We start from the raw sequence: 26,305 nt of genomic DNA, 5'->3' as shown, positions 1-26,305 counted from the left end.
TTCAGCTGCACTGATGACTCCACTACTGGTAATCTTCGATGTCTCTCCCTCGTTCTGCTGCTCAGCTTGACTGATTGGATTGTCAGGACTGAGAAACTCTGGTTTACATGGGTTGGTCCGGACCCAGGTGGGCATTTTCCCTCCAGTTAGGACAGGCGATCAGCTGGATGACCCGCTCAGATCTGACTCCTGTAAACCATCAGTTTGCAGGTATTCTTGGTTGATTTGTGGTTCCGCAGATAACTTCACATGAAAATGATTTTAAAACAACTAATCCTGATTTTCCAGCTGCTCTGAGCGGAGAAGTCCTCCTCCAACCCAAGTAATCGTCCTTATTTATCAAGACAACGGACACTGTTGCGTTTTGCAGACTACAACCTCAAAGAAAACAACAAAATTGTGACTTTTTCACCTTGAAACATCCATGACTCGCCACTTCTCACTGGGTGGTCGCCCAGCTGACGGTAAAGGAGCAGACCCACTAAAAGTACTGAGTTGCTGTCATCTTATTGGCTGATTAGACATTTACGTTAACCAGTAACCAAACAGGTGAAGCTGATAAACTGGTGTAATTACTGCTGACTTCTGCTAAATTAGTAAAATCAGTTTTTATTCACACTAACTTTTTCGTTTCCTGCTTCAGTTCTGGTTCATTTATTCAAACATTACCGAAACCAAAACAGTCTCGTCTTTTTATAGTTTAAAGCTGTAAATGTAGCGTTACGAAACATTTCAAGTTGTAGAAAGAACGAACTCCGAGCTTTAAGAAAACAGCGGTTTTATTTTAACATCAAATGTATTAAAAAAAAAAGTCCGTCTGCACAGTTTTCACAGCTATTAAATAAGACTTAAACAGCACCAGAGTCCGTTTGCATCTATAAAACCCTTTCAGTCAGTTCGTACTGCCATAACGAGGCGTCTTCAGTTCGCCAGCCTGGACCAAAGCTGCCATGGAGTACGTGCTACCAGCTGGGAACTGAAACCTGCTCTGCATCAACATTTAGAGCTCAACCATGAGCTGAGAAGCAACAGTCAGCCTCCCACACACACACACACCACTGTCACAGGTCTCTGAAAAGCGGGTGCTGCAGAGCCTGATCCGCTGTGATCCTGGTGCACGGGTTCAGGTCCAGTAGCTGATCCAGCAGGTCGTAGGCCTCGTCGGGAACCCTGTCCCACCCCCGCTCATCTGCCAGCGAGCTTTGTTTGGTTTCGTTGCTGCTTAAAGCTTCCAGGTTGTCTGGGAGCGATTTTCCAGCCCTGTCTTTGCAGAGTCGGAGTTCTGCAGCCGCAGGTCGCCGTGAGGGCGTGTCGTCCTGGACGCTGCACCAGTCTGCGTCTCCACCAGCTGCTGGGACTTCGTTATGTGGGGGGTTTCTTCCTCTGAGTGTCTCACAAAGCGTCCTGAGGTCCTGGCGAGGAAGCTCCCGACTGCACACCACCGCTTTACCTGATGAAGAACCAAACACAAACCAGTTACTCTCCACGCACGCTTCCCACTTTCCCCACTGCAGGTGTATGAAGTAAACCAGTGAGACTGGTTTATTCCTCACACTTAGACTGTTTTGTGTTGCAAGTTTTCCTGAAGTTTTATGTTTATGCAAATCACACACAGTCTTTATTATTTACTGGAAACAAACTGGATTAAAGCAGGTTCAAAATGTTTGTTTTTTACTGGAAGGTTTTTACTAATAATGCCAATCAGAAAAAAAAAGACGTAATTCTTGCTGCTTTTGGGATAAAATGTTCTACAAATCAGGCTGATAAGATTAAAACAGTGAATATAGGGGTGGAGATCTCACAGGAGAGCTGGAGGAGAACGTGTCGGCGACGACGGTTCTTCACCGGATCAAACAACCGGCGAGTTTCGGTGGAAAAAAGAACCATTCAGATAAAACACCAAGGCAGTGGAGATGCTGGAGGCTTTGTGGGTCCAACGGAGCAAATCATTTCTACATATTCTGGGATATGACCATACTGGAGAGAGATTCTATAAACATATCAAACAAACGTGGTGTATGGAAGACAAAGTGCTGGCTGTACTACTGGCAGCCAGTCAGACGCCTGTCACAAGGTAATGGCTTAAGGTGGAACCTCCTACCACTGACCAACGGATTGATATCGTTTAAGAGACCGACTTTATGGAGAAGATATTTTCCCTTTAGAGTCGGGGAAAAAGAACCATTTTTTGAGATGTGAAAACAACCAGATCTGATTTCATTTGATTGCATTCAAGGAACTTTATTGTCATATCAGCTCACATTCACATGTCAGAGATACGAAGTTGGAGCGCAGGTCTCGGGAATGGCTGAGAAGGAAATATGAATATATACGAAAAACTATATTAAAGTATAAATAGAAATATTTATACTTTTATAAGTATAAAAGTATAAATATACTTATACTTTAAGTACAAGTATATTTACCCCCCCCCTGCTCTGTTCTTATTCTCACCCGAAACGAGAAGAGGTTAATGAGGAAAATACTAAATCATTAAAACTTGCTGAATCCATCTTCATTTGTGGTTTTTATGGGTTTTTTTGGCCATCAGAAACTGTAACCAATGTAACGGATGGAGACGTGTCTTTCTAAATAAAGAAATAATGTAAAAAACCAAAACAACAAATACATTGAAATAACAAAAGGATGTCCGTCACATTCGTTCATTTAAAACTTAATTTTAAAAAGTAAATCAGCTTGTTTTTATTTGTTTAAAAATCTGATACAAAAACTAAAATGAAGCCTTTTTTAATGTTTGATTTGAATTTAACATTTGAACAAGTTACTGGGAACAACTGGGAAACTGGAGCTTCTACTGGTCTACATGGACAACGACCCCGACAGAGAAGCAGCTGCAGACCTGGATCCAGGATATCCTGACCTGTAACGGGGAATTCTGGACGTACTGATGTTATTCATCGCCATGGTTTATCTGAATGTAAATGTGTGCAGATTGTTTGTCGGAGACAGACAATCTGCATTTATTCTATTGGGGGGATGAATGAACCATTTATCTCCGCTCCGTCTATGTGCAACTCTTTGCAGAGAGACTGGAAATTGTCCCAACTTATTTCTTTGAACGGTTTTAAGTCCAGAGTGAGAGATGTTGAGATGTCCTGCTTTAGTTGTAAACACTTTTAATTGTTCTGTTTAAGTGGACATGTAACATGTAAATTGCCTGTAACTCTTGCTGCCTCTTGGCCAGGACTCCCTTAAGAAAGAGGTTCTTAACCTCAATGGGATTTTCCTGGTGAAATAAAGAATAAAATAAAATAAAAATATCTGAATGAAGGACACACACCAGCCAATTAGTTTATACTTATTATAAAATTCCATTTTACCATTGTGTTTAGTTTCTAGTTTACAGGGAAAAGTTGAGTTTGTTCGAGTCCTATCGAGCTTTCAAACTGCACCAAACACGCCGGCTGCAGACACCTGCCCTGTTGCTTTGTGGGAAAAGGCAAATATTTGGTAAACTCTGAAGAAATGTAACTAATGTTTACCTAAGATGTGGATTTTTGACATTTTCTTTCCACCAATCTGACAGAAAGCGTTGAGGAAGAGACCAAACCAACAAAATCTCTTTCCTGTCATGTCTGCATTTAAAGTAAAAAATATTCATACAAACCAAATGTTTTGGCGGCCTGGACGGTCTCTCTGGAGCCTCGGATGGTCATGATCTGAGCGAGGGCGATCAGATCATCGCTGGCTTTAAAAAACGGGTAACGGCCACTGAGAAGCGAGAGCAGGATGACGCCAGCTGACCACACGTCGATGGCTGCAGCGCCGGAGGAAGCGACAGAAACGGAGGGAACATTAAGAACTCGTAAAGAGGAGGAGGTTAATGTGGTGTAATCCGATGGGGTGATGCCAACCTGTGCCTTGGGTGGGACACTTTGTGAGAACCTCTGGGGCTCTAAAACCTGGAGTTCCAGCCCTGGAAGCGACCTGCTGCTTTCTTCATTCAAACAAAGACGTGAAGGAATTTTACCAACGGAAAGAGCAAACAGCAGCGTCGCAATGTGGCGAGCTTGTCTTTACCTGGCCATGCAGATGTTGCAGACGCGGTCAGTAAGGTAGCAGTTACAGGTGAGGCCCTGCTGTACGGACCTCTGAGGCTTCTGACTGCCCCGCTGGCTCCTGACAGGTAGGGGGCCCCAGGTGGCAGAAGAGTGCCTTCGTTTAGATGGATCCTCTGCTTTACTCGGCTTCTCCAGCTTGTAAGAAACAATAAAAACTGTGGAATATCTCTGAAGTCCAGCGTAGCGACACACACTGAACAAATAGCTTCTCTGAAGAACTAAAACCTGATTTACATAAATAATACAAATACTGGATCACCCTGATTCTACTACATCGGAGGAACGGGAGATTCTCATGGTGATGAGGTGGAACGGGAGATTCTCATGGTGATGAGGTGGAACGGGAGATTCTCATGGTGATGAGGTGGAACGGGAGATTCTCATGGTGATGAGGTGGAACGGGAGATTCTCATGGTGATGAGGTGGAACGGGAGATTCTCATGGTGATGAGGTGGAACGGGAGATTCTCATGGTGATGAGGTGGAACGGGAGATTCTCATCGTGATGAGGTGGAACGGGAGATTCTCATCGTGATGAGGTGGAACGGGAGATTCTCATGGTGATGAGGTGGAACGGGAGATTCTCATGGTGATGTGGTGGAACGGGAGATTCTCATGGTGATGTGGTGGAACGGGAGATTCTCATGGTGATGTGGTGGAACGGGAGATTCTCATGGTGATGAGGTGGAACGGGAGATTCTCATGGTGATGAGGTGGAACGGGAGATTCTCATGGTGATGAGGTGGAACGGGAGATTCTCATGGTGATGTGGTGGAACGGGAGATTCTCATGGTGATGTGGTGGAACGGGAGATTCTCATGGTGATGTGGTGGAACGGGAGATTCTCATGGTGATGTGGTGGAACGGGAGATTCTCATGGTGATGAGGTGGAACGGGAGATTCTCATGGTGATGAGGTGGAACGGGAGATTCTCATGGTGATGAGGTGGAACGGGAGATTCTCATGGTGATGTGGTGGAACGGGAGATTCTCATGGTGATGTGGTGGAACGGGAGATTCTCATGGTGATGAGGTGGAACGGGAGATTCTCATGGTGATGAGGTGGAACGGGAGATTCTCATGGTGATGAGGTGGAACGGGAGATTCTCATGGTGATGAGGTGGAACGGGAGATTCTCATCGTGATGAGGTGGAACGGGAGATTCTCATCGTGATGAGGTGGAACGGGAGATTCTCATCGTGATGAGGTGGAACGGGAGATTCTCATGATGTGGTGGAACGGGAGATTCTCATGGTGATGAGGTGGAACGGGAGATTCTCATCATGATGAGGTGGAACGGGAGAGTCTCATCATGATGAGGTGGAACGGGAGAGTCTCATCATGATGAGGTGGAACGGGAGATTCTCATCATGATGAGGTGGAACGGGAGATTCTCATGGTGATGAGGTGGAACGGGAGATTCTCATGGTGATGAGGTGGAATGGGAGATTCTCATCATGATGAGGTGGAACGGGAGATTCTCATCATGATGTGGTGGAACGGGAGATTCTCATGGTGATGAGGTGGAACGGGAGATTCTCATCATGATGAGGTGGAACGGGAGATTCTCATGGTGATGTGGTGGAACGGGAGATTCTCATGGTGATGAGGTGGAACGGGAGATTCTCATGGTGATGAGGTGGAACGGGAGATTCTCATGGTGATGTGGTGGAACGGGAGATTCTCATGGTGATGTGGTGGAACGGGAGATTCTCATGGTGATGAGGTGGAACGGGAGATTCTCATCATGATGAGGTGGAACGGGAGATTCTCATGGTGATGAGGTGGAACGGGAGATTCTCATGGTGATGAGGTGGAACGGGAGATTCTCATGGTGATGAGGTGGAACGGGAGATTCTCATGGTGATGAGGTGGAACGGGAGATTCTCATGGTGATGTGGTGGAACGGGAGATTCTCATGGTGATGTGGTGGAACGGGAGATTCTCATGGTGATGTGGTGGAACGGGAGATTCTCATGGTGATGTGGTGGAACGGGAGATTCTCATGGTGATGAGGTGGAACGGGAGATTCTCATCGTGATGAGGTGGAACGGGAGATTCTCATGGTGATGAGGTGGAACGGGAGATTCTCATGGTGATGTGGTGGAACGGGAGATTCTCATGGTGATGTGGTGGAACGGGAGATTCTCATGATGTGGTGGAACGGGAGATTCTCATGGTGATGAGGTGGAACGGGAGATTCTCATCATGATGAGGTGGAACGGGAGAGTCTCATCATGATGAGGTGGAACGGGAGAGTCTCATCATGATGAGGTGGAACGGGAGATTCTCATCATGATGAGGTGGAACGGGAGATTCTCATGGTGATGAGGTGGAACGGGAGATTCTCATGGTGATGAGGTGGAATGGGAGATTCTCATCATGATGAGGTGGAACGGGAGATTCTCATCATGATGTGGTGGAACGGGAGATTCTCATGGTGATGAGGTGGAACGGGAGATTCTCATCATGATGAGGTGGAACGGGAGATTCTCATGGTGATGTGGTGGAACGGGAGATTCTCATGGTGATGAGGTGGAACGGGAGATTCTCATGGTGATGAGGTGGAACGGGAGATTCTCATGGTGATGAGGTGGAACGGGAGATTCTCATGGTGATGTGGTGGAACGGGAGATTCTCATGGTGATGTGGTGGAACGGGAGATTCTCATGGTGATGAGGTGGAACGGGAGATTCTCATCATGATGAGGTGGAACGGGAGATTCTCATGGTGATGAGGTGGAACGGGAGATTCTCATGGTGATGAGGTGGAACGGGAGATTCTCATCGTGATGAGGTGGAACGGGAGATTCTCATCGTGATGAGGTGGAACGGGAGATTCTCATCGTGATGAGGTGGAACGGGAGATTCTCATCGTGATGAGGTGGAACGGGAGATTCTCATCGTGATGAGGTGGAACGGGAGATTCTCATGGTGATGAGGTGGAACGGGAGATTCTCATGGTGATGAGGTGGAACGGGAGATTCTCATGGTGATGAGGTGGAACGGGAGATTCTCATGGTGATGAGGTGGAACGGGAGATTCTCATGGTGATGAGGTGGAACGGGAGATTCTCATGGTGATGAGGTGGAACGGGAGATTCTCATGGTGATGAGGTGGAACGGGAGATTCTCATGGTGATGAGGTGGAACGGGAGATTCTCATGGTGATGAGGTGGAACGGGAGATTCTCATGCTGATGAGGTGGAACGGGAGATTCTCATGCTGATGAGGTGGAACGGGAGATTCTCATGGTGATGAGGTGGAACGGGAGATTCTCATGGTGATGAGGTGGAACGGAAGATTCTCATGGTGATGAGGTGGAACGGGAGATTCTCATGGTGATGAGGTGGAACGGGAGATTCTCATGGTGATGAGGTGGAACGGGAGATTCTCATGGTGATGAGGTGGAACGGGAGATTCTCATCATGATGAGGTGGAACGGGAGATTCTCATCATGATGAGGTGGAACGGGAGATTCTCATGGTGATGAGGTGGAACGGGAGATTCTCATGGTGATGAGGTGGAACGGGAGATTCTCATCATGATGAGGTGGAACGGGAGATTCTCATCATGATGTGGTGGAACGGGATATTTTCATGGTGATGAGGTGGAACGGGAGATTCTCATCATGATGAGGTGGAACGGGAGATTCTCATCATGATGAGGTGGAACGGGAGATTCTCATGATGTGGTGGAACGGGAGATTCTCATGGTGATGAGGTGGAACGGGAGATTCTCATCATGATGAGGTGGAACGGGAGATTCTCATGGTGATGAGGTGGAACGGGAGATTCTCATCATGATGAGGTGGAACGGGAGATTCTCATGGTGATGTGGTGGAACGGGAGATTCTCATGGTGATGAGGTGGAACGGGAGATTCTCATGGTGATGAGGTGGAACGGGAGATTCTCATGGTGATGTGGTGGAACGGGAGATTCTCATGGTGATGTGGTGGAACGGGAGATTCTCATGGTGATGAGGTGGAACGGGAGATTCTCATCATGATGAGGTGGAACGGGAGATTCTCATGGTGATGAGGTGGAACGGGAGATTCTCATGGTGATGAGGTGGAACGGGAGATTCTCATGGTGATGAGGTGGAACGGGAGATTCTCATGGTGATGAGGTGGAACGGGAGATTCTCATCGTGATGAGGTGGAACGGGAGATTCTCATGGTGATGAGGTGGAACGGGAGATTCTCATCATGATGTGGTGGAACGGGAGATTCTCATGGTGATGAGGTGGAACGGGAGATTCTCATGGTGATGAGGTGGAACGGGAGATTCTCATGGTGATGAGGTGGAACGGGAGATTCTCATGGTGATGAGGTGGAACGGGAGATTCTCATGGTGATGAGGTGGAACGGGAGATTCTCATGGTGATGAGGTGGAACGGGAGATTCTCATGGTGATGAGGTGGAACGGGAGATTCTCATGGTGATGAGGTGGAACGGGAGATTCTCATCGTGATGAGGTGGAACGGGAGATTCTCATCGTGATGAGGTGGAACGGGAGATTCTCATCGTGATGAGGTGGAACGGGAGATTCTCATGGTGATGAGGTGGAACGGGAGATTCTCATGGTGATGTGGTGGAACGGGAGATTCTCATGGTGATGTGGTGGAACGGGAGATTCTCATGGTGATGTGGTGGAACGGGAGATTCTCATGGTGATGAGGTGGAACGGGAGATTCTCATGGTGATGAGGTGGAACGGGAGATTCTCATGGTGATGAGGTGGAACGGGAGATTCTCATGGTGATGTGGTGGAACGGGAGATTCTCATCGTGATGTGGTGGAACGGGAGATTCTCATGGTGATGTGGTGGAACGGGAGATTCTCATGGTGATGTGGTGGAACGGGAGATTCTCATGGTGATGAGGTGGAACGGGAGATTCTCATCGTGATGAGGTGGAACGGGAGATTCTCATGGTGATGAGGTGGAACGGGAGATTCTCATGGTGATGTGGTGGAACGGGAGATTCTCATGGTGATGTGGTGGAACGGGAGATTCTCATGGTGATGAGGTGGAACGGGAGATTCTCATGGTGATGAGGTGGAACGGGAGATTCTCATGGTGATGTGGTGGAACGGGAGATTCTCATGGTGATGAGGTGGAACGGGAGATTCTCATGGTGATGAGGTGGAACGGGAGATTCTCATCGTGATGAGGTGGAACGGGAGATTCTCATCGTGATGAGGTGGAACGGGAGATTCTCATGATGTGGTGGAACGGGAGATTCTCATGGTGATGAGGTGGAACGGGAGATTCTCATCATGATGAGGTGGAACGGGAGAGTCTCATCATGATGAGGTGGAACGGGAGAGTCTCATCATGATGAGGTGGAACGGGAGATTCTCATCATGATGAGGTGGAACGGGAGATTCTCATGGTGATGAGGTGGAACGGGAGATTCTCATGGTGATGAGGTGGAATGGGAGATTCTCATCATGATGAGGTGGAACGGGAGATTCTCATCATGATGTGGTGGAACGGGAGATTCTCATGGTGATGAGGTGGAACGGGAGATTCTCATCATGATGAGGTGGAACGGGAGATTCTCATGGTGATGTGGTGGAACGGGAGATTCTCATGGTGATGAGGTGGAACGGGAGATTCTCATGGTGATGAGGTGGAACGGGAGATTCTCATGGTGATGTGGTGGAACGGGAGATTCTCATGGTGATGTGGTGGAACGGGAGATTCTCATGGTGATGAGGTGGAACGGGAGATTCTCATCATGATGAGGTGGAACGGGAGATTCTCATGGTGATGAGGTGGAACGGGAGATTCTCATGGTGATGAGGTGGAACGGGAGATTCTCATGGTGATGAGGTGGAACGGGAGATTCTCATCGTGATGAGGTGGAACGGGAGATTCTCATCGTGATGAGGTGGAACGGGAGATTCTCATGGTGATGAGGTGGAACGGGAGATTCTCATCATGATGTGGTGGAACGGGAGATTCTCATGGTGATGAGGTGGAACGGGAGATTCTCATGGTGATGAGGTGGAACGGGAGATTCTCATGGTGATGAGGTGGAACGGGAGATTCTCATGGTGATGAGGTGGAACGGGAGATTCTCATGGTGATGAGGTGGAACGGGAGATTCTCATGGTGATGAGGTGGAACGGGAGATTCTCATGGTGATGAGGTGGAACGGGAGATTCTCATGGTGATGAGGTGGAACGGGAGATTCTCATGGTGATGAGGTGGAACGGGAGATTCTCATGCTGATGAGGTGGAACGGGAGATTCTCATGCTGATGAGGTGGAACGGGAGATTCTCATGGTGATGAGGTGGAACGGGAGATTCTCATGGTGATGAGGTGGAACGGGAGATTCTCATGGTGATGAGGTGGAACGGGAGATTCTCATGGTGATGAGGTGGAACGGGAGATTCTCATGGTGATGAGGTGGAACGGGAGATTCTCATGGTGATGAGGTGGAACGGGAGATTCTCATGGTGATGAGGTGGAACGGGAGATTCTCATGGTGATGAGGTGGAACGGGAGATTCTCATGGTGATGAGGTGGAACGGGAGATTCTCATCATGATGAGGTGGAACGGGAGATTCTCATCATGATGAGGTGGAACGGGAGATTCTCATCATGATGTGGTGGAACGGGAGATTCTCATGGTGATGAGGTGGAACGGGAGATTCTCATCATGATGAGGTGGAACGGGAGATTCTCATCATGATGAGGTGGAACGGGAGATTCTCATGATGTGGTGGAACGGGAGATTCTCATCGTGATGTGGTGGAACGGGAGATTCTCATGGTGATGAGGTGGAACGGGAGATTCTCATCATGATGAGGTGGAACGGGAGATCCTCATCATGATGAGGTGGAACGGGAGATTCTCATGATGTGGTGGAACGGGAGATTCTCATGATGTGGTGGAACGGGAGATTCTCATCATGATGTGGTGGAACGGGAGATTCTCATGGTGATGAGGTGGAACGGGAGATTCTCATGGTGATGAGGTGGAACGGGAGATTCTCATCATGATGAGGTGGAACGGGAGATTCTCATCATGATGAGGTGGAACGGGAGATTCTCATGATGTGGTGGAACGGGAGATTCTCATGGTGATGAGGTGGAACGGGAGATTCTCATCATGATGAGGTGGAACGGGAGAGTCTCATCATGATGAGGTGGAACGGGAGAGTCTCATCATGATGAGGTGGAACGGGAGATTCTCATCATGATGAGGTGGAACGGGAGATTCTCATCATGATGTGGTGGAACGGGAGATTCTCATGGTGATGAGGTGGAACGGGAGATTCTCATCATGATGAGGTGGAACGGGAGATTCTCATCATGATGTGGTGGAACGGGAGATTCTCATGGTGATGACGTGGAACGGGAGATTCTCATCATGATGAGGTGGAACGGGAGATTCTCATGGTGATGTGGTGGAACGGGAGATTCTCATGGTGATGTGGTGGAACGGGAGATTCTCATGGTGATGAGGTGGAACGGGAGATTCTCATGGTGATGAGGTGGAACGGGAGATTCTCATGGTGATGAGGTGGAACGAGAGATTCTCATGGTGATGAGGTGGAACGGGAGATTCTCATGGTGATGAGGTGGAACGGGAGATTCTCATCATGATGAGGTGGAACGGGAGATTCTCATGGTGATGAGGTGGAACGGGAGATTCTCATGGTGATGAGGTGGAACGGGAGATTCTCATGGTGATGAGGTGGAACGGGAGATTCTCATGGTGATGAGGTGGAACGGGAGATTCTCATCATGATGTGGTGGAACGGGAGATTTTCATGATGATAAGGTGGAACGGGAGACTCTCATGGTGATGAGGTGGAACGGGAGATTCTCATGATGATGAGGTGGAACGGGAGATTCTCATCATGATGAGGTGGAACGGGGGATTCTCATGGTGATGAGGTGGAACGGGAGATTCTCATGGTGATGAGGTGGAACGGGAGATTCTCATGGTGATGAGGTGGAACGGGAGATTCTCATCATGATGAGGTGGAACGGGAGATTCTCATGGTGATGAGGTGGAACGGAAGATTCTCATGGTGATGAGGTGGAACGGAAGATTCTCATGGTGATGAGGTGGAACGGGAGATTCTCATCATGATGAGGTGGAACGGGAGATTCTCATGGTGATGAGGTGGAACGGGAGATTCTCATGGTGATGAGGTGGAACGGGAGATTCTCATCATGATGTGGTGGAACGGGAGATTCTCATGGTGATGAGGTGGAACGGGAGATTCTCATCATGATGAGGTGGAACGGGAGATTCTCATCATGATGAGGTGGAACGGGAGATTCTCATGATGTGGTGGAACGGGAGATTCTCATGATGTGGTGGAACGGGAGATTCTCATCATGATGTGGTGGAACGGGAGATTCTCATGGTGATGAGGTGGAACGGGAGATTCTCAGCATGATGAGGTGGAACGGGAGATTCTCATCATGATGAGGTGGAACGGGAGATTCTCATGATGTGGTGGAACGGGAGATTCTCATGGTGATGAGGTGGAACGGGAGATTCTCATCATGATGAGGTGGAACGGGAGAGTCTCATCATGATGAGGTGGAACGGGAGAGTCTCATCATGATGAGGTGGAACGGGAGATTCTCATCATGATGAGGTGGAACGGGAGATTCTCATCATGATGAGGTGGAACGGGAGATTCTCATGGTGATGAGGTGGAACGGGAGATTCTCATCATGATGAGGTGGAACGGGAGATTCTCATCATGATGTGGTGGAACGGGAGATTCTCATGGTGATGACGTGGAACGGGAGATTCTCATCATGACGAGGTGGAACGGGAGATTCTCATGGTGATGTGGTGGAACGGGAGATTCTCATGGTGATGTGGTGGAACGGGAGATTCTCATGGTGATGAGGTGGAACGGGAGATTCTCATGGTGATGAGGTGGAACGGGAGATTCTCATGGTGATGAGGTGGAACGAGAGATTCTCATGGTGATGAGGTGGAACGGGAGATTCTCATGGTGATGAGGTGGAACGGGAGATTCTCATCGTGATGAGGTGGAACGGGAGATTCTCATGGTGATGAGGTGGAACGGGAGATTCTCATGGTGATGAGGTGGAACGGGAGATTCTCATGGTGATGAGGTGGAACGGGAGATTCTCATGGTGATGAGGTGGAACGGGAGATTCTCATGGTGATGAGGTGGAACGGGAGATTCTCATCATGATGTGGTGGAACAGGAGATTCTCATGGTGATGAGGTGGAACGGGAGATTCTCATGGTGATGAGGTGGAACGGGAGATTCTCATGGTGATGAGGTGGAACGGGAGATTCTCATGGTGATGAGGTGGAACGGGAGATTCTCATGGTGATGAGGTGGAACGGGAGATTCTCATGGTGATGAGGTGGAACGGGAGATTCTCATGGTGATGAGGTGGAACGGGAGATTCTCATCATGATGAGGTGGAACGGGAGATTCTCATGGTGATGAGGTGGAACGGAAGATTCTCATGGTGATGAGGTGGAACGGGAGATTCTCATCATGATGTGGTGGAACGGGAGATTCTCATGGTGATGAGGTGGAACGGGAGATTCTCAGCATGATGAGGTGGAACGGGAGATTCTCATCATGATGAGGTGGAACGGGAGATTCTCATGATGTGGTGGAACGGGAGATTCTCATGGTGATGAGGTGGAACGGGAGATTCTCATCATGATGAGGTGGAACGGGAGAGTCTCATCATGATGAGGTGGAACGGGAGAGTCTCATCATGATGAGGTGGAACGGGAGATTCTCATGGTGATGAGGTGGAACGGAAGATTCTCATGGTGATGAGGTGGAACGGAAGATTCTCATGGTGATGAGGTGGAACGGGAGATTCTCATCATGATGAGGTGGAACGGGAGATTCTCATGGTGATGAGGTGGAACGGGAGATTCTCATGGTGATGAGGTGGAACGGGAGATTCTCATCATGATGTGGTGGAACGGGAGATTCTCATGGTGATGAGGTGGAACGGGAGATTCTCATCATGATGAGGTGGAACGGGAGATTCTCATCATGATGAGGTGGAACGGGAGATTCTCATGATGTGGTGGAACGGGAGATTCTCATGATGTGGTGGAACGGGAGATTCTCATCATGATGTGGTGGAACGGGAGATTCTCATGGTGATGAGGTGGAACGGGAGATTCTCAGCATGATGAGGTGGAACGGGAGATTCTCATCATGATGAGGTGGAACGGGAGATTCTCATGATGTGGTGGAACGGGAGATTCTCATCATGATGAGGTGGAACGGGAGATTCTCATCATGATGAGGTGGAACGGGAGATTCTCATGGTGATGAGGTGGAACGGGAGATTCTCATCATGATGAGGTGGAACGGGAGATTCTCATCATGATGTGGTGGAACGGGAGATTCTCATGGTGATGACGTGGAACGGGAGATTCTCATCATGACGAGGTGGAACGGGAGATTCTCATGGTGATGTGGTGGAACGGGAGATTCTCATGGTGATGTGGTGGAACGGGAGATTCTCATGGTGATGAGGTGGAACGGGAGATTCTCATGGTGATGAGGTGGAACGGGAGATTCTCATGGTGATGAGGTGGAACGAGAGATTCTCATGGTGATGAGGTGGAACGGGAGATTCTCATCCTGATGAGGTGGAACGGGAGATTCTCATCCTGATGAGGTGGAACGGGAGATTCTCATGGTGATGAGGTGGAACGGGAGATTCTCATGGTGATGAGGTGGAACGGGAGATTCTCATGGTGATGAGGTGGAACGGGAGATTCTCATGGTGATGAGGTGGAACGGGAGATTCTCATCATGATGTGGTGGAACAGGAGATTCTCATGGTGATGAGGTGGAACGGGAGATTCTCATGGTGATGAGGTGGAACGGGAGATTCTCATGGTGATGAGGTGGAACGGGAGATTCTCATGGTGATGAGGTGGAACGGGAGATTCTCATGGTGATGAGGTGGAACGGGAGATTCTCATGGTGATGAGGTGGAACGGGAGATTCTCATGGTGATGAGGTGGAACGGGAGATTCTCATGGTGATGAGGTGGAACGGGAGATTCTCATGGTGATGAGGTGGAACGGGAGATTCTCATGGTGATGAGGTGGAACGGGAGATTCTCATGCTGATGAGGTGGAACGGGAGATTCTCATGGTGATGAGGTGGAACGGGAGATTCTCATGGTGATGAGGTGGAACGGGAGATTCTCATGGTGATGAGGTGGAACGGAAGATTCTCATGGTGATGAGGTGGAACGGAAGATTCTCATCATGATGAGGTGGAACGGGAGATTCTCATCATGATGAGGTGGAACGGGAGATTCTCATGGTGATGAGGTGGAACGGGAGATTCTCATGGTGATGAGGTGGAACGGGAGATTCTCATCATGATGACGTGGAACGGGAGATTCTCATCATGATGTGGTGGAACGGGAGATTTTCATGGTGATGAGGTGGAACGGGAGATTCTCATGCTGATGAGGTGGAACGGGAGATTCTCATGGTGATGAGGTGGAACGGGAGATTCTCATGGTGATGAGGTGGAACGGAAGATTCTCATGGTGATGAGGTGGAACGGAAGATTCTCATGGTGATGAGGTGGAACGGGAGATTCTCATCATGATGAGGTGGAACGGGAGATTCTCATCATGATGAGGTGGAACGGGAGATTCTCATGGTGATGAGGTGGAACGGGAGATTCTCATGGTGATGAGGTGGAACGGGAGATTCTCATCATGATGAGGTGGAACGGGAGATTCTCATCATGATGTGGTGGAACGGGAGATTTTCATGGTGATGAGGTGGAACGGGAGATTCTCATGATGTGGTGGAACGGGAGATTCTCATGGTGATGAGGTGGAACGGGAGATTCTCATGCTGATGAGGTGGAACGGGAGATTCTCATGGTGATGAGGTGGAACGGGAGATTCTCATCATTATGTGGTGGAACGGGAGATTCTCATCATGATGAGGTGGAACGGGAGATTCTCATGGTGATGAGGTGGAACGGGAGATTCTCATGGTGATGAGGTGGAACGGGAGATTCTCATGGTGATGAGGTGGAACGGGAGATTCTCATCATGATGTGGTGGAACGGGAGATTCTCATGGTGATGAGGTGGAACGGGAGATTCTCATGGTGATGAGGTGGAACGGGAGATTCTCATGGTGATGAGGTGGAACGGGAGATTCTCATGGTGATGAGGTGGAACGGGAGATTCTCATGGTAATGAGGTGGAACGGGAGATTCTCATGGTGATGAGGTGGAACGGGAGATTCTCATGGTGATGAGGTGGAACGGGAGATTCTCATGGTGATGAGGTGGAACGGGAGATTCTCATGGTGATGAGGTGGAACGGGAGATTCTCATGCTGATGAGGTGGAACGGGAGATTCTCATGGTGATGAGGTGGAACGGGAGATTCTCATGGTGATGAGGTGGAACGGGAGATTCTCATGGTGATGAGGTGGAACGGAAGATTCTCATGGTGATGAGGTGGAACGGAAGATTCTCATGGTGATGAGGTGGAACGGGAGATTCTCATCATGATGAGGTGGAACGGGAGATTCTCATCATGATGAGGTGGAACGGGAGATTCTCATGGTGATGAGGTGGAACGGGAGATTCTCATGGTGATGAGGTGGAACGGGAGATTCTCATCATGATGAGGTGGACCGGGAGATTCTCATCATGATGTGGTGGAACGGGAGATTTTCATGGTGATGAGGTGGAACGGGAGATTCTCATGATGTGGTGGAACGGGAGATTCTCATGGTGATGAGGTGGAACGGGAGATTCTCATGGTGATGAGGTGGAACGGGAGATTCTCATGGTGATGAGGTGGAACGGGAGATTCTCATCATTATGTGGTGGAACGGGAGATTCTCATCATGATGAGGTGGAACGGGAGATTCTCATCATGATGTGGTGGAACGGGAGATTCTCATGGTGATGAGGTGGAACGGGAGATTCTCATCATGATGAGGTGGAACGGGAGATTCTCATCATGATGTGGTGGAACGGGAGATTCTCATGGTGATGACGTGGAACGGGAGATTCTCATGGTGATGTGGTGGAACGGGAGATTCTCATGGTGATGTGGTGGAACGGGAGATTCTCATGGTGATGAGGTGGAACGGGAGATTCTCATCATGATGAGGTGGAACGGGAGATTCTCATGGTGATGAGGTGGAACGGGAGATTCTCATGGTGATGAGGTGGAACGGGAGATTCTCATGGTGATGAGGTGGAACGGGAGATTCTCATCGTGATGAGGTGGAACGGGAGATTCTCATGGTGATGAGGTGGAACGGAAGATTCTCATGGTGATGAGGTGGAACGGAAGATTCTCATGGTGATGAGGTGGAACGGGAGATTCTCATCATGATGAGGTGGAACGGGAGATTCTCATCATGATGAGGTGGAACGGGAGATTCTCATGGTGATGAGGTGGAACGGGAGATTCTCATGGTGATGAGGTGGAACGGGAGATTCTCATCATGATGAGGTGGAACGGGAGATTCTCATCATGATGTGGTGGAACGGGAGATTCTCATGGTGATGAGGTGGAACGGGAGATTCTCATCATGATGAGGTGGAACGGGAGATTCTCATCATGATGAGGTGGAACGGGAGATTCTCATGATGTGGTGGAACGGGAGATTCTCATGGTGATGAGGTGGAACGGGAGATTCTCATCATGATGAGGTGGAACGGGAGAGTCTCATCATGATGAGGTGGAACGGGAGAGTCTCATCATGATGAGGTGGAACGGGAGATTCTCATCATGATGAGGTGGAACGGGAGATTCTCATCATGATGTGGTGGAACGGGAGATTCTCATCATGATGTGGTGGAACGGGAGATTCTCATGGTGATGAGGTGGAACGGGAGATTCTCATCATGATGAGGTGGAACGGGAGATTCTCATCATGATGTGGTGGAACGGGAGATTCTCATGGTGATGACGTGGAACGGGAGATTCTCATCATGATGAGGTGGAACGGGAGATTCTCATGGTGATGTGGTGGAACGGGAGATTCTCATGGTGATGAGGTGGAACGGGAGATTCTCACCATGATGAGGTGGAACGGGAGATTCTCACCATGATGAGGTGGAACGGGAGATTCTCATGGTGATGAGGTGGAACGGGAGATTCTCATGGTGATTAGGTGGAACGGGAGATTCTCATCATGATGAGGTGGAACGGGAGATTCTCATGGTGATGAGGTGGAACGGGAGATTCTCATGGTGATGAGGTGGAACGGGAGATTCTCATCATGATGTGGTGGAACGGGAGATTCTCATCATGATGTGGTGGAACGGGAGATTCTCATGGTGATGAGGTGGAACGGGAGATTCTCATGGTGATGAGGTGGAACGGGAGATTCTCATCATGATGAGGTGGAACGGGAGATTCTCATGGTGATGAGGTGGAACGGGAGATTCTCATGGTGATGAGGTGGAACGGGAGATTCTCATGCTGATGAGGTGGAACGGGAGATTCTCATGCTGATGAGGTGGAACGGGAGATTCTCATGCTGATGAGGTGGAACGGGAGATTCTCATGGTGATGAGGTGGAACGGGAGATTCTCATGGTGATGAGGTGGAACGGGAGATTCTCATCATGATGAGGTGGAACGGGAGATTCTCATCGTGATGAGGTGGAACGGGAGATTCTCATGGTGATGAGGTGGAACGGGAGATTCTCATGGTGATGAGGTGGAACGGGAGATTCTCATGGTGATGAGGTGGAACGGGAGATTCTCATGGTGATGAGGTGGAACGGGAGATTCTCATCATGATGAGGTGGAACGGGAGATTCTCATGGTGATGAGGTGGAACGGGAGATTCTCATGGTGATGAGGTGGAACGGGAGATTCTCATGGTGATGAGGTGGAACGGGAGATTCTCATGGTGATGAGGTGGAACGGGAGATTCTCATGCTGATGAGGTGGAACGGGAGATTCTCATGCTGATGAGGTGGAACGGGAGATTCTCATGGTGATGAGGTGGAACGGGAGATTCTCATGGTGATGAGGTGGAACGGAAGATTTTCATGGTGATGAGGTGGAACGGAAGATTCTCATGGTGATGAGGTGGAACGGGAGATTCTCATCATGATGAGGTGGAACGGGAGATTCTCATCATGATGAGGTGGAACGGGAGATTCTCATGGTGATGAGGTGGAACGGGAGATTCTCATGGTGATGAGGTGGAACGGGAGATTCTCATCATGATGAGGTGGAACGGGAGATTCTCATCATGATGAGGTGGAACGGGAGATTCTCATGATGTGGTGGAACGGGAGATTCTCATGGTGATGAGGTGGAACGGGAGATTCTCATGGTGATGAGGTGGAACGGGAGATTCTCATCATGAGGTGGAACGGGAGATTCTCATGGTGATGTGGTGGAACGGGAGATTCTCATGGTGATGTGGTGGAACGGGAGATTCTCATGGTGATGAGGTGGAACGGGAGATTCTCATCATGATGAGGTGGAACGGGAGATTCTCATGGTAATGAGGTGGAACGGGAGATTCTCATGGTGATGAGGTGGAACGGGAGATTCTCATGGTGATGAGGTGGAACGGGAGATTCTCATGGTGATGAGGTGGAACGGGAGATTCTCATCATTATGTGGTGGAACGGGAGATTCTCATGGTGATGAGGTGGAACGGGAGATTCTCATCATGATGAGGTGGAACGGGAGATTCTCATCATGATGTGGTGGAACGGGAGATTCTCATGGTGATGAGGTGGAACGGGAGATTCTCATCATGATGAGGTGGAACGGGAGATTCTCATGGTTATGTGCAGCTACTGTGTGCTGCTTCTTGTCAACATGGAGGTAAATCACTGAGGAACGTTCCCAACACCTTGATGAATCCATCACACCAAGAATAAAAGTAGTTTAACATATCACGGGTAGATGGGGAGAACATACTTCGATAACCTGGCTAAGCAGCTGACATAGGGTTCCTATAAAAAGCCTTTTAACAGAAAATAAAAAATCTAATTTCCCATTCTTCTTCTAGAACATGTCCTTACTTCTGTTTTGCCAGCAGCCGGCTTGGTGGTGGAGGTAGATGCTGCATAGCTGTTCAGATTTCTCTCTCCAAACACTGGACGTGGAACTTTCCGCTGTCCTGTCAAAGCCTGAAGTAAACCAGCAAAAGCAACACATGAGTGCAGGAAGCCGGATCCAAACCCCGACCCCTCCCCCACCACAAGAAGAGGAAAAGAAAAAGGAAAGAAAAGCCAGAGGAGACACCTTTGTGTGTTTTGTGCGTAAGCCAGAAGCGGTGATGGTGACTGAACGTTCTTTTTTGACCGGTGCTTTCTGAGAAGCTGAGGAGGACGGGGTGATGTTGGAGGAAGAGGAGGAGGAAGGTTGCAGCGACGGCTGCTGAGGCAGAGGTAGTGAAGTTGAGGGTGCTTTGGTGGTTTTTGGGGGAAGTTTGGGTGCGGCTTCGCTTCGCTGTGCAGCTTCTTGTTTTCCTGTGGACCCTCCACCTTTCTGTGACGGCCTCTGTCTCACCACCTTCAGAAGCTCAATCTGGGTGTCTGCTGTGCCCTGGGCCAGGCCGAAGTCCACCAGCGTGTACCTGCGTCAGGACACAGATGGACTGTTGCTAAGCAACACATCTAGCTTTATGTGATCTAGTTCTGTTGCAAAACTCCATGAGTGAATTCTCATTAAAGTTAGATAACTAAACAACCAAAGGTTTGCAGAAATAAGATGCGGATACTTACATTTTACTGTTTCTGTTGTAGAGGAAGTTGTTTGGTTTGATGTCTCGATGAATGATGCCAAACTGGTGGATGTGTTTTAGGGCCTTTAGTAGGTGGTAGATGTACAAACGCACCTCTTCAAAGCTTAATGACCCAATGATGTCCTAGAATTAAATTAATGACATTTTTGCAGGCGTGGAAACAAGAAGCACATCTGAATGAGAAGCTCATTTAAGGGTGGGTAGAGTGGACAAAAATGTACTCATGTTAGAGTTGCATTACTTTAAATTAATATGAGCCGTTCATTCATTTTCTATACCACTTATTTACTCAAGTAAAAGTGAGGTTAAGTAAAACTACAACACTAAAGTAAACGACCACCTCTGTCATTCGTCACCAAAATGGTTTTGAAGGCCTGGAGCGAAACCAGTGCACTTACCACAATGGCCTGATGCTCCATGTAAGGCATCACAATCACCACATGGTCCTCTTTCCTGAAGCAGTAGGTCACCCCCATCACATTTTCTCTGCCCCTGTAAGAAGAAAAACAATACAGCAGAATTACAGAAAGAAACTGCAACTTTTTTGCAGAATTACATCCAAGGATCATTTCTAAAACACCAAAACATTTTTACAGCTTTAGATGAGCGTGCTTAACGCTGCATATCCTACCAAACCTGCTGTCTGTGTGTTGAGGTTCGCAGGTATGACTGAATCATGTCAGACAAATGAGAGGAAACCCACGCAGTCTAGTGGTTATAAAAATAACAGACAGGTCATTTCCACCGCTGTGTTTGCTAAGTCCTGACCACTCTGTTACCTGACAGATCTGTGATAATATGGTAACATATGTACAAACCATGATAGAGAGCTCATATAACCGCAATCATTGCAGCACACAGCAGATGGCAAAGGATGTTTAACAGCTGAAGTCCTGTTGTTTGTTGTCTCCAGACAGAATTACAGAAAAAAAAAAAAGAGAAAAAAAAAAACTCCATCTAGCTTTAGTAGAGCTCCCAAGTTAATTCCGATGTAACAACGGGTAGGTGTTTTAAGGAAAAAATATCATTTAATGTGAGGGAACGAAGAGTTAAAAATAAAATTTTCCATTATCTGTACAGGTGTTTTATCTATTTTGATGTAAATTATTTTATTATGTAAATCCCTTTGTATTTTTTTAAGCACGAAAAGTCATAGAAATAAAGTTTAATTTTATACATGGTTCCAAAAAAATGGAACCATGTATAAAATACAAATAAAACAGAATACGATGAATTTTAAAACTCATAAACCCATGTTTTAGAATTTCCCTTTGGGGATTAATAAAGTATTTTTCATGTCATTTCATTTTATTCCCCAAAGAACATAAACGGAGACATTTTACCACTTCATAGAAAACACTAGCCCAGTCTGAATTAATGGCACAAACAACTGTAAAAAGTTGGAACCAGGGCAAGAAACTGGTACAAAATTAGAAACAACTGGATTACTGGTGAAATGGCAACAAGTCAGTAACATGACTGGTAAAAAAAAAAAAAAGGAGCATTTCAGAGAGGCAGTCTCTCGTCTCTCATATCCAAACATGGATGGAGATTCATCAATGGGTCTTAAGATTCAGAAGAATATTTATTTTTGTTTAAAACTTTAAAGATCCCTCTACTTACAGAGTTATAGCTTCAAGGATTCAGACAATCAGGAGGAATCTCTGTGCAAATGGGACAAGGCTAACGGCCTTTCATCAAGACAATGCTAAACCACATCCTCTATCCATCACAACAGCGTGGCTTCACATAGAAAATGGTCTGTTTTGTTGTTGTTTTCTCATTCATAATGATGTTTTTCTGTTAAAATGGTAAAATGTCTCACTTTCAACATATAAGTTGTTTATGTTCTATTGCAAATTAGTTTATTAGATTTATAAATAATTGCATAATATTTTATTTCCATTCTACATTGTGGCCAAAATGTTGCAACTAGTATTGAGTTTGGACTTCGTGGTTTTATCAGCAGTAAAAATGATGAAATTTTAGTTTCACACTTAACTTTGGTTTTTAGGGCACAGAAATGATAAAGTGTTGGACTCACCCTGCAACAGTCAGACATTGAAGCTCAGCAGCTATGCGTGTAGGATGGCTGGTTGGGATGAGGTGCTTCAGTGCAAACATCTCTTTCCTACCATCCCGCATCCGTGCCTCACCCAAATACACAGAGCTGAACGTACCTAATGCAGAATCACACTTATTATAAAGATCTCACCTTGTTTCTCCCAGTTATTTAACAGAGGATACATGATAACTACATTCACTCATAACAGAGGCATCTCTGCACCAAACATGATCAAGTCAAAAAAACTGTTAAGAAAGTTAAGCTGGTCATTTACCTTCTCCTATTTTGTCTACGATGCGGAAAACCTTGGCCAGCTGAGGAACAGCTTTATAAAGGAGCTCAATGTCCAACTCCACATCCCCTAAAAGCAAATAAATAAAAACATTCCTTCTGTAAATACAGCTAAGAATCATGCTTGTGCTGCAGTTTACAGTGAAACCGAAGTTTAAATACAAACATCTACATCTTAATATTAAGACAGAATCTAGTACAAAAACAAAAAACAAAAGCATTTAGCAAACACTGGAGCATTTAATCGTTCAGTGGAATATAATTATGAGGAGGTGTGTTGTGGAAAAAAGTCTAGAGTCTGGTCCTGAAGTGAAAAAAGATTATAAAGTTTATTGAACAGAAAATAAGAACGAACAGAATAATACAAATTGCAATTTGGAGAGACAGTCCAGAGGTCTGACAGGGCGGTTCAACCAGCCTTCTACTCTTGCATAAGGGTGTCAATTGTCTGCCCTGAATCTATGTTATTCTAAACAAGAAATGTCTGTTGTTATCTTCAACCCTCTTCAAGGAAGAGAGTATTCTAACTAATCAGATCCCAGATGTCTGACTGCAGACATGTCAGGCCCTCTACAAGAGTGTTTTTCAACCACTGTGCCGTGAGAGATTATCAGGTGTTCCCTGAGAAATTATCCAATTTCCCCTAATTGGTCTAAGCAGCTCTGTGTTCATTCAAACATATACCCCAGTGAAAGATAATAAAATCCCTTCTTCTTGTGTTTATCTGATTTCTATGACAAGATGGACTTTATATTATTAATGTGGACTTTTAAAAAAATAAATAAATAAAAGCATTTTGGTTTGTGGTGAGCCTTGTGAATTTTTTAGTGAAAAAAAAGTGCGCCTTGCCTAAAAAAAAGGTTGAAAAACACTGCTCTACACATTGCTATGTCTGTAAAGGGGAATAAGCAGACACTGTGTAACTAAGCTTAAGTTCTTAGATTCATCATGAGCTTTTCAGAAAGCCATAATCAGAAATGAATATACACTAGGACTATGAAATATATGAAAATCTAAGTCATCTGAGATTAATTATTTCTCATTTTCTCTGATAGAGTTGGCACACAGCATCCAACTTACTAGACACTTTGCTTTTCCTCTGAGTCCTGTCAGCCTTGATGATACACTCCTCTGTGCTGATTTCCTCAGTGGAGATGGGAGACAACTCCATCTGAAGACAAACACAATAAACAAAACTCTTAAAAGTTAAAAAGGAAAAGAAGAAAAACCAAAATGATAAGGGGAAGCGAATGTTTGAAACCTGCTTTATATAAATATTTCTTTAAATAGCATTTGTCAAGTTTTCTAAACAGAATATAATACCACTTTAGATGTGGAATGAAACTGTGTTTACTTGTTAATATGTTGTTTTGTGAGTTTTATTTTATCTTATTTCACAGTTGACATAAACACGCTAATAGCATGCTAAGTAGCAACCGTAACGCGTTGTTCAAAACAAAAGTTAACTTACCGCTTCAGCTGCATCCAAAGTACAAAAGTTTCCCACTTTAAGGTCTCATATACTGGCCATATTGGACAAATACTAGGGCTAAAACTAAATACGGAAACTTTTGTTAAGACTACGGACGAATAAAATACTTGGTTGAAACTCCTGTTCCGCCAACAACAAACTACGCGCTAAAAGTGACGTAATGAACGTCTCGCGTTGTCTCAGCAAAAATCACGTGGTTTCGACTTCCACCAATCACAGCAGAAGGAGGGACTGACGTATGCGTCTGATCATAGACATATCTATACATAGACGCCTCATTGAGCGCTGGCGAAGCAGCATCGCCGACATATTGGATGGGTCTCCACTTTCGAGTCTTGTCAACGTAGTTTCCCCACAAACTGTTTTCTGTGGAACAACGGGTATAGATTACACACAAACAAAACACTTTTCTACATAATTGGTTAAATAATGTAAACGCAGTGAATAATCTACTAAATGCAAATGATAAATTTTGCTCCAATGAGGTGTTTATGGAAAAATATTATATTGATGCCTCACAAAGCGAGTTTTACATGGTGGCATAATTACCTCCACCAAGGAGGTTATGTTTTTACCTGCTTTATGTTTGTCTGTTTGTGTTCAAGACAACTTAAGTTATGGATGGATTTTCATGAAACTTTCAGGACTTGTTGGAAACGTGAAAAGGAAGAACTGACTTACTTTTGGTGATGATCCAGATCACCGTTTGGATCCAGGAACTTTTAAAAGGCCTTGGTGGAGGTTTGCGCTCTTGAAGTGTTTTCTGGGTAACTTCTGAATTGCAAAGTTTTGATACAATACTTTCTTTTCAGACTTTGTACAACTGTATCTCTATGTTGATAAATTAATAAATGTAAATAAAAGAGTCAACTAGTCAAGAGAAAGCAGCAACTATTCCCGTATTTTGTTCAACATATGGTTGCAATAACCAGTGAAATATTGAAAGCAGATCATGTGAAATTACATTTAACAAGGCAGAATAATTTATTTGACCAGATAAAAACAGATAAATCCAAATGCATCAACAAACAATCAAACATGTTAGTATCAAATTAATTTATACATTTGTTTATATTATAGCTACCTTATGTCTTAGTTAAATGGCATTATAAAAACATTTTAGCCTAAAAGCACGCCGTTTTTTAATGTTTTACAGTGATACATATCATAACAATATCTCTGCTCTTTGTAACTAACCAAACTGTGACAAAAATCAGGGAAAAATTAGTGAAGTTATTGTTGTGGTTGGGCCTACACCTTACAAATACATGTGTTTGAGGCACAGGGAGACCCATCCAAGATGGCAGCGCAATGAGACGTCTATGTATACGATGTCTATAGTCTGATGCTCTGAAAGAAGGTGAGGAAGAAGACCAGAGTTTCTGGTATCGCTTATATTGTTGAATGAATCAATAAAATAAATCACTTAGAGCAGAACAGATGCAAACATCCATATTTATTCGTGACTTTATTCGAACTGCGACAAATATAGTGAAATATACAGTAAAAATGACTAAAACAGTAATAAGAAAAGTTTGGTCACAGCTACCAATTAGTTTTAAGTGTAGGTTTATCCAACAACAGATCGACTTACTGA

General features: G+C 46.2%; 1 protein-coding gene across 1 annotated transcript; it reads right to left on the bottom strand.

The window, feature by feature from the left end:
- Positions 1-956: 956 nt before the first annotated feature.
- cdc7 (cell division cycle 7 homolog) lies at positions 957-24,387 on the bottom strand (the record flags this gene model as incomplete). The annotated part of the gene is made up of 11 exons (XM_079243043.1): positions 957-1,450; positions 3,629-3,778; positions 3,876-3,958; positions 4,042-4,217; positions 20,136-20,243; positions 20,359-20,692; positions 20,841-20,983; positions 21,259-21,352; positions 22,905-23,040; positions 23,200-23,286; positions 24,297-24,387. The coding sequence occupies 11 exons, from the start codon at positions 24,385-24,387 to the stop codon at positions 1,062-1,064; spliced, it is 1,791 nt and encodes a 596-aa protein (XP_079099169.1). The 3' UTR covers positions 957-1,061.
- Positions 24,388-26,305: the final 1,918 nt, after the last annotated feature.

The sequence above is a fragment of the Telmatherina bonti genome, assembly GCF_933228915.1.
Source record: "Telmatherina bonti genome assembly, chromosome: 7".
Lineage (NCBI taxonomy): Eukaryota > Metazoa > Chordata > Actinopteri > Atheriniformes > Telmatherinidae > Telmatherina > Telmatherina bonti.
This window is presented reverse-complemented; position numbering and strand designations above follow the sequence as displayed.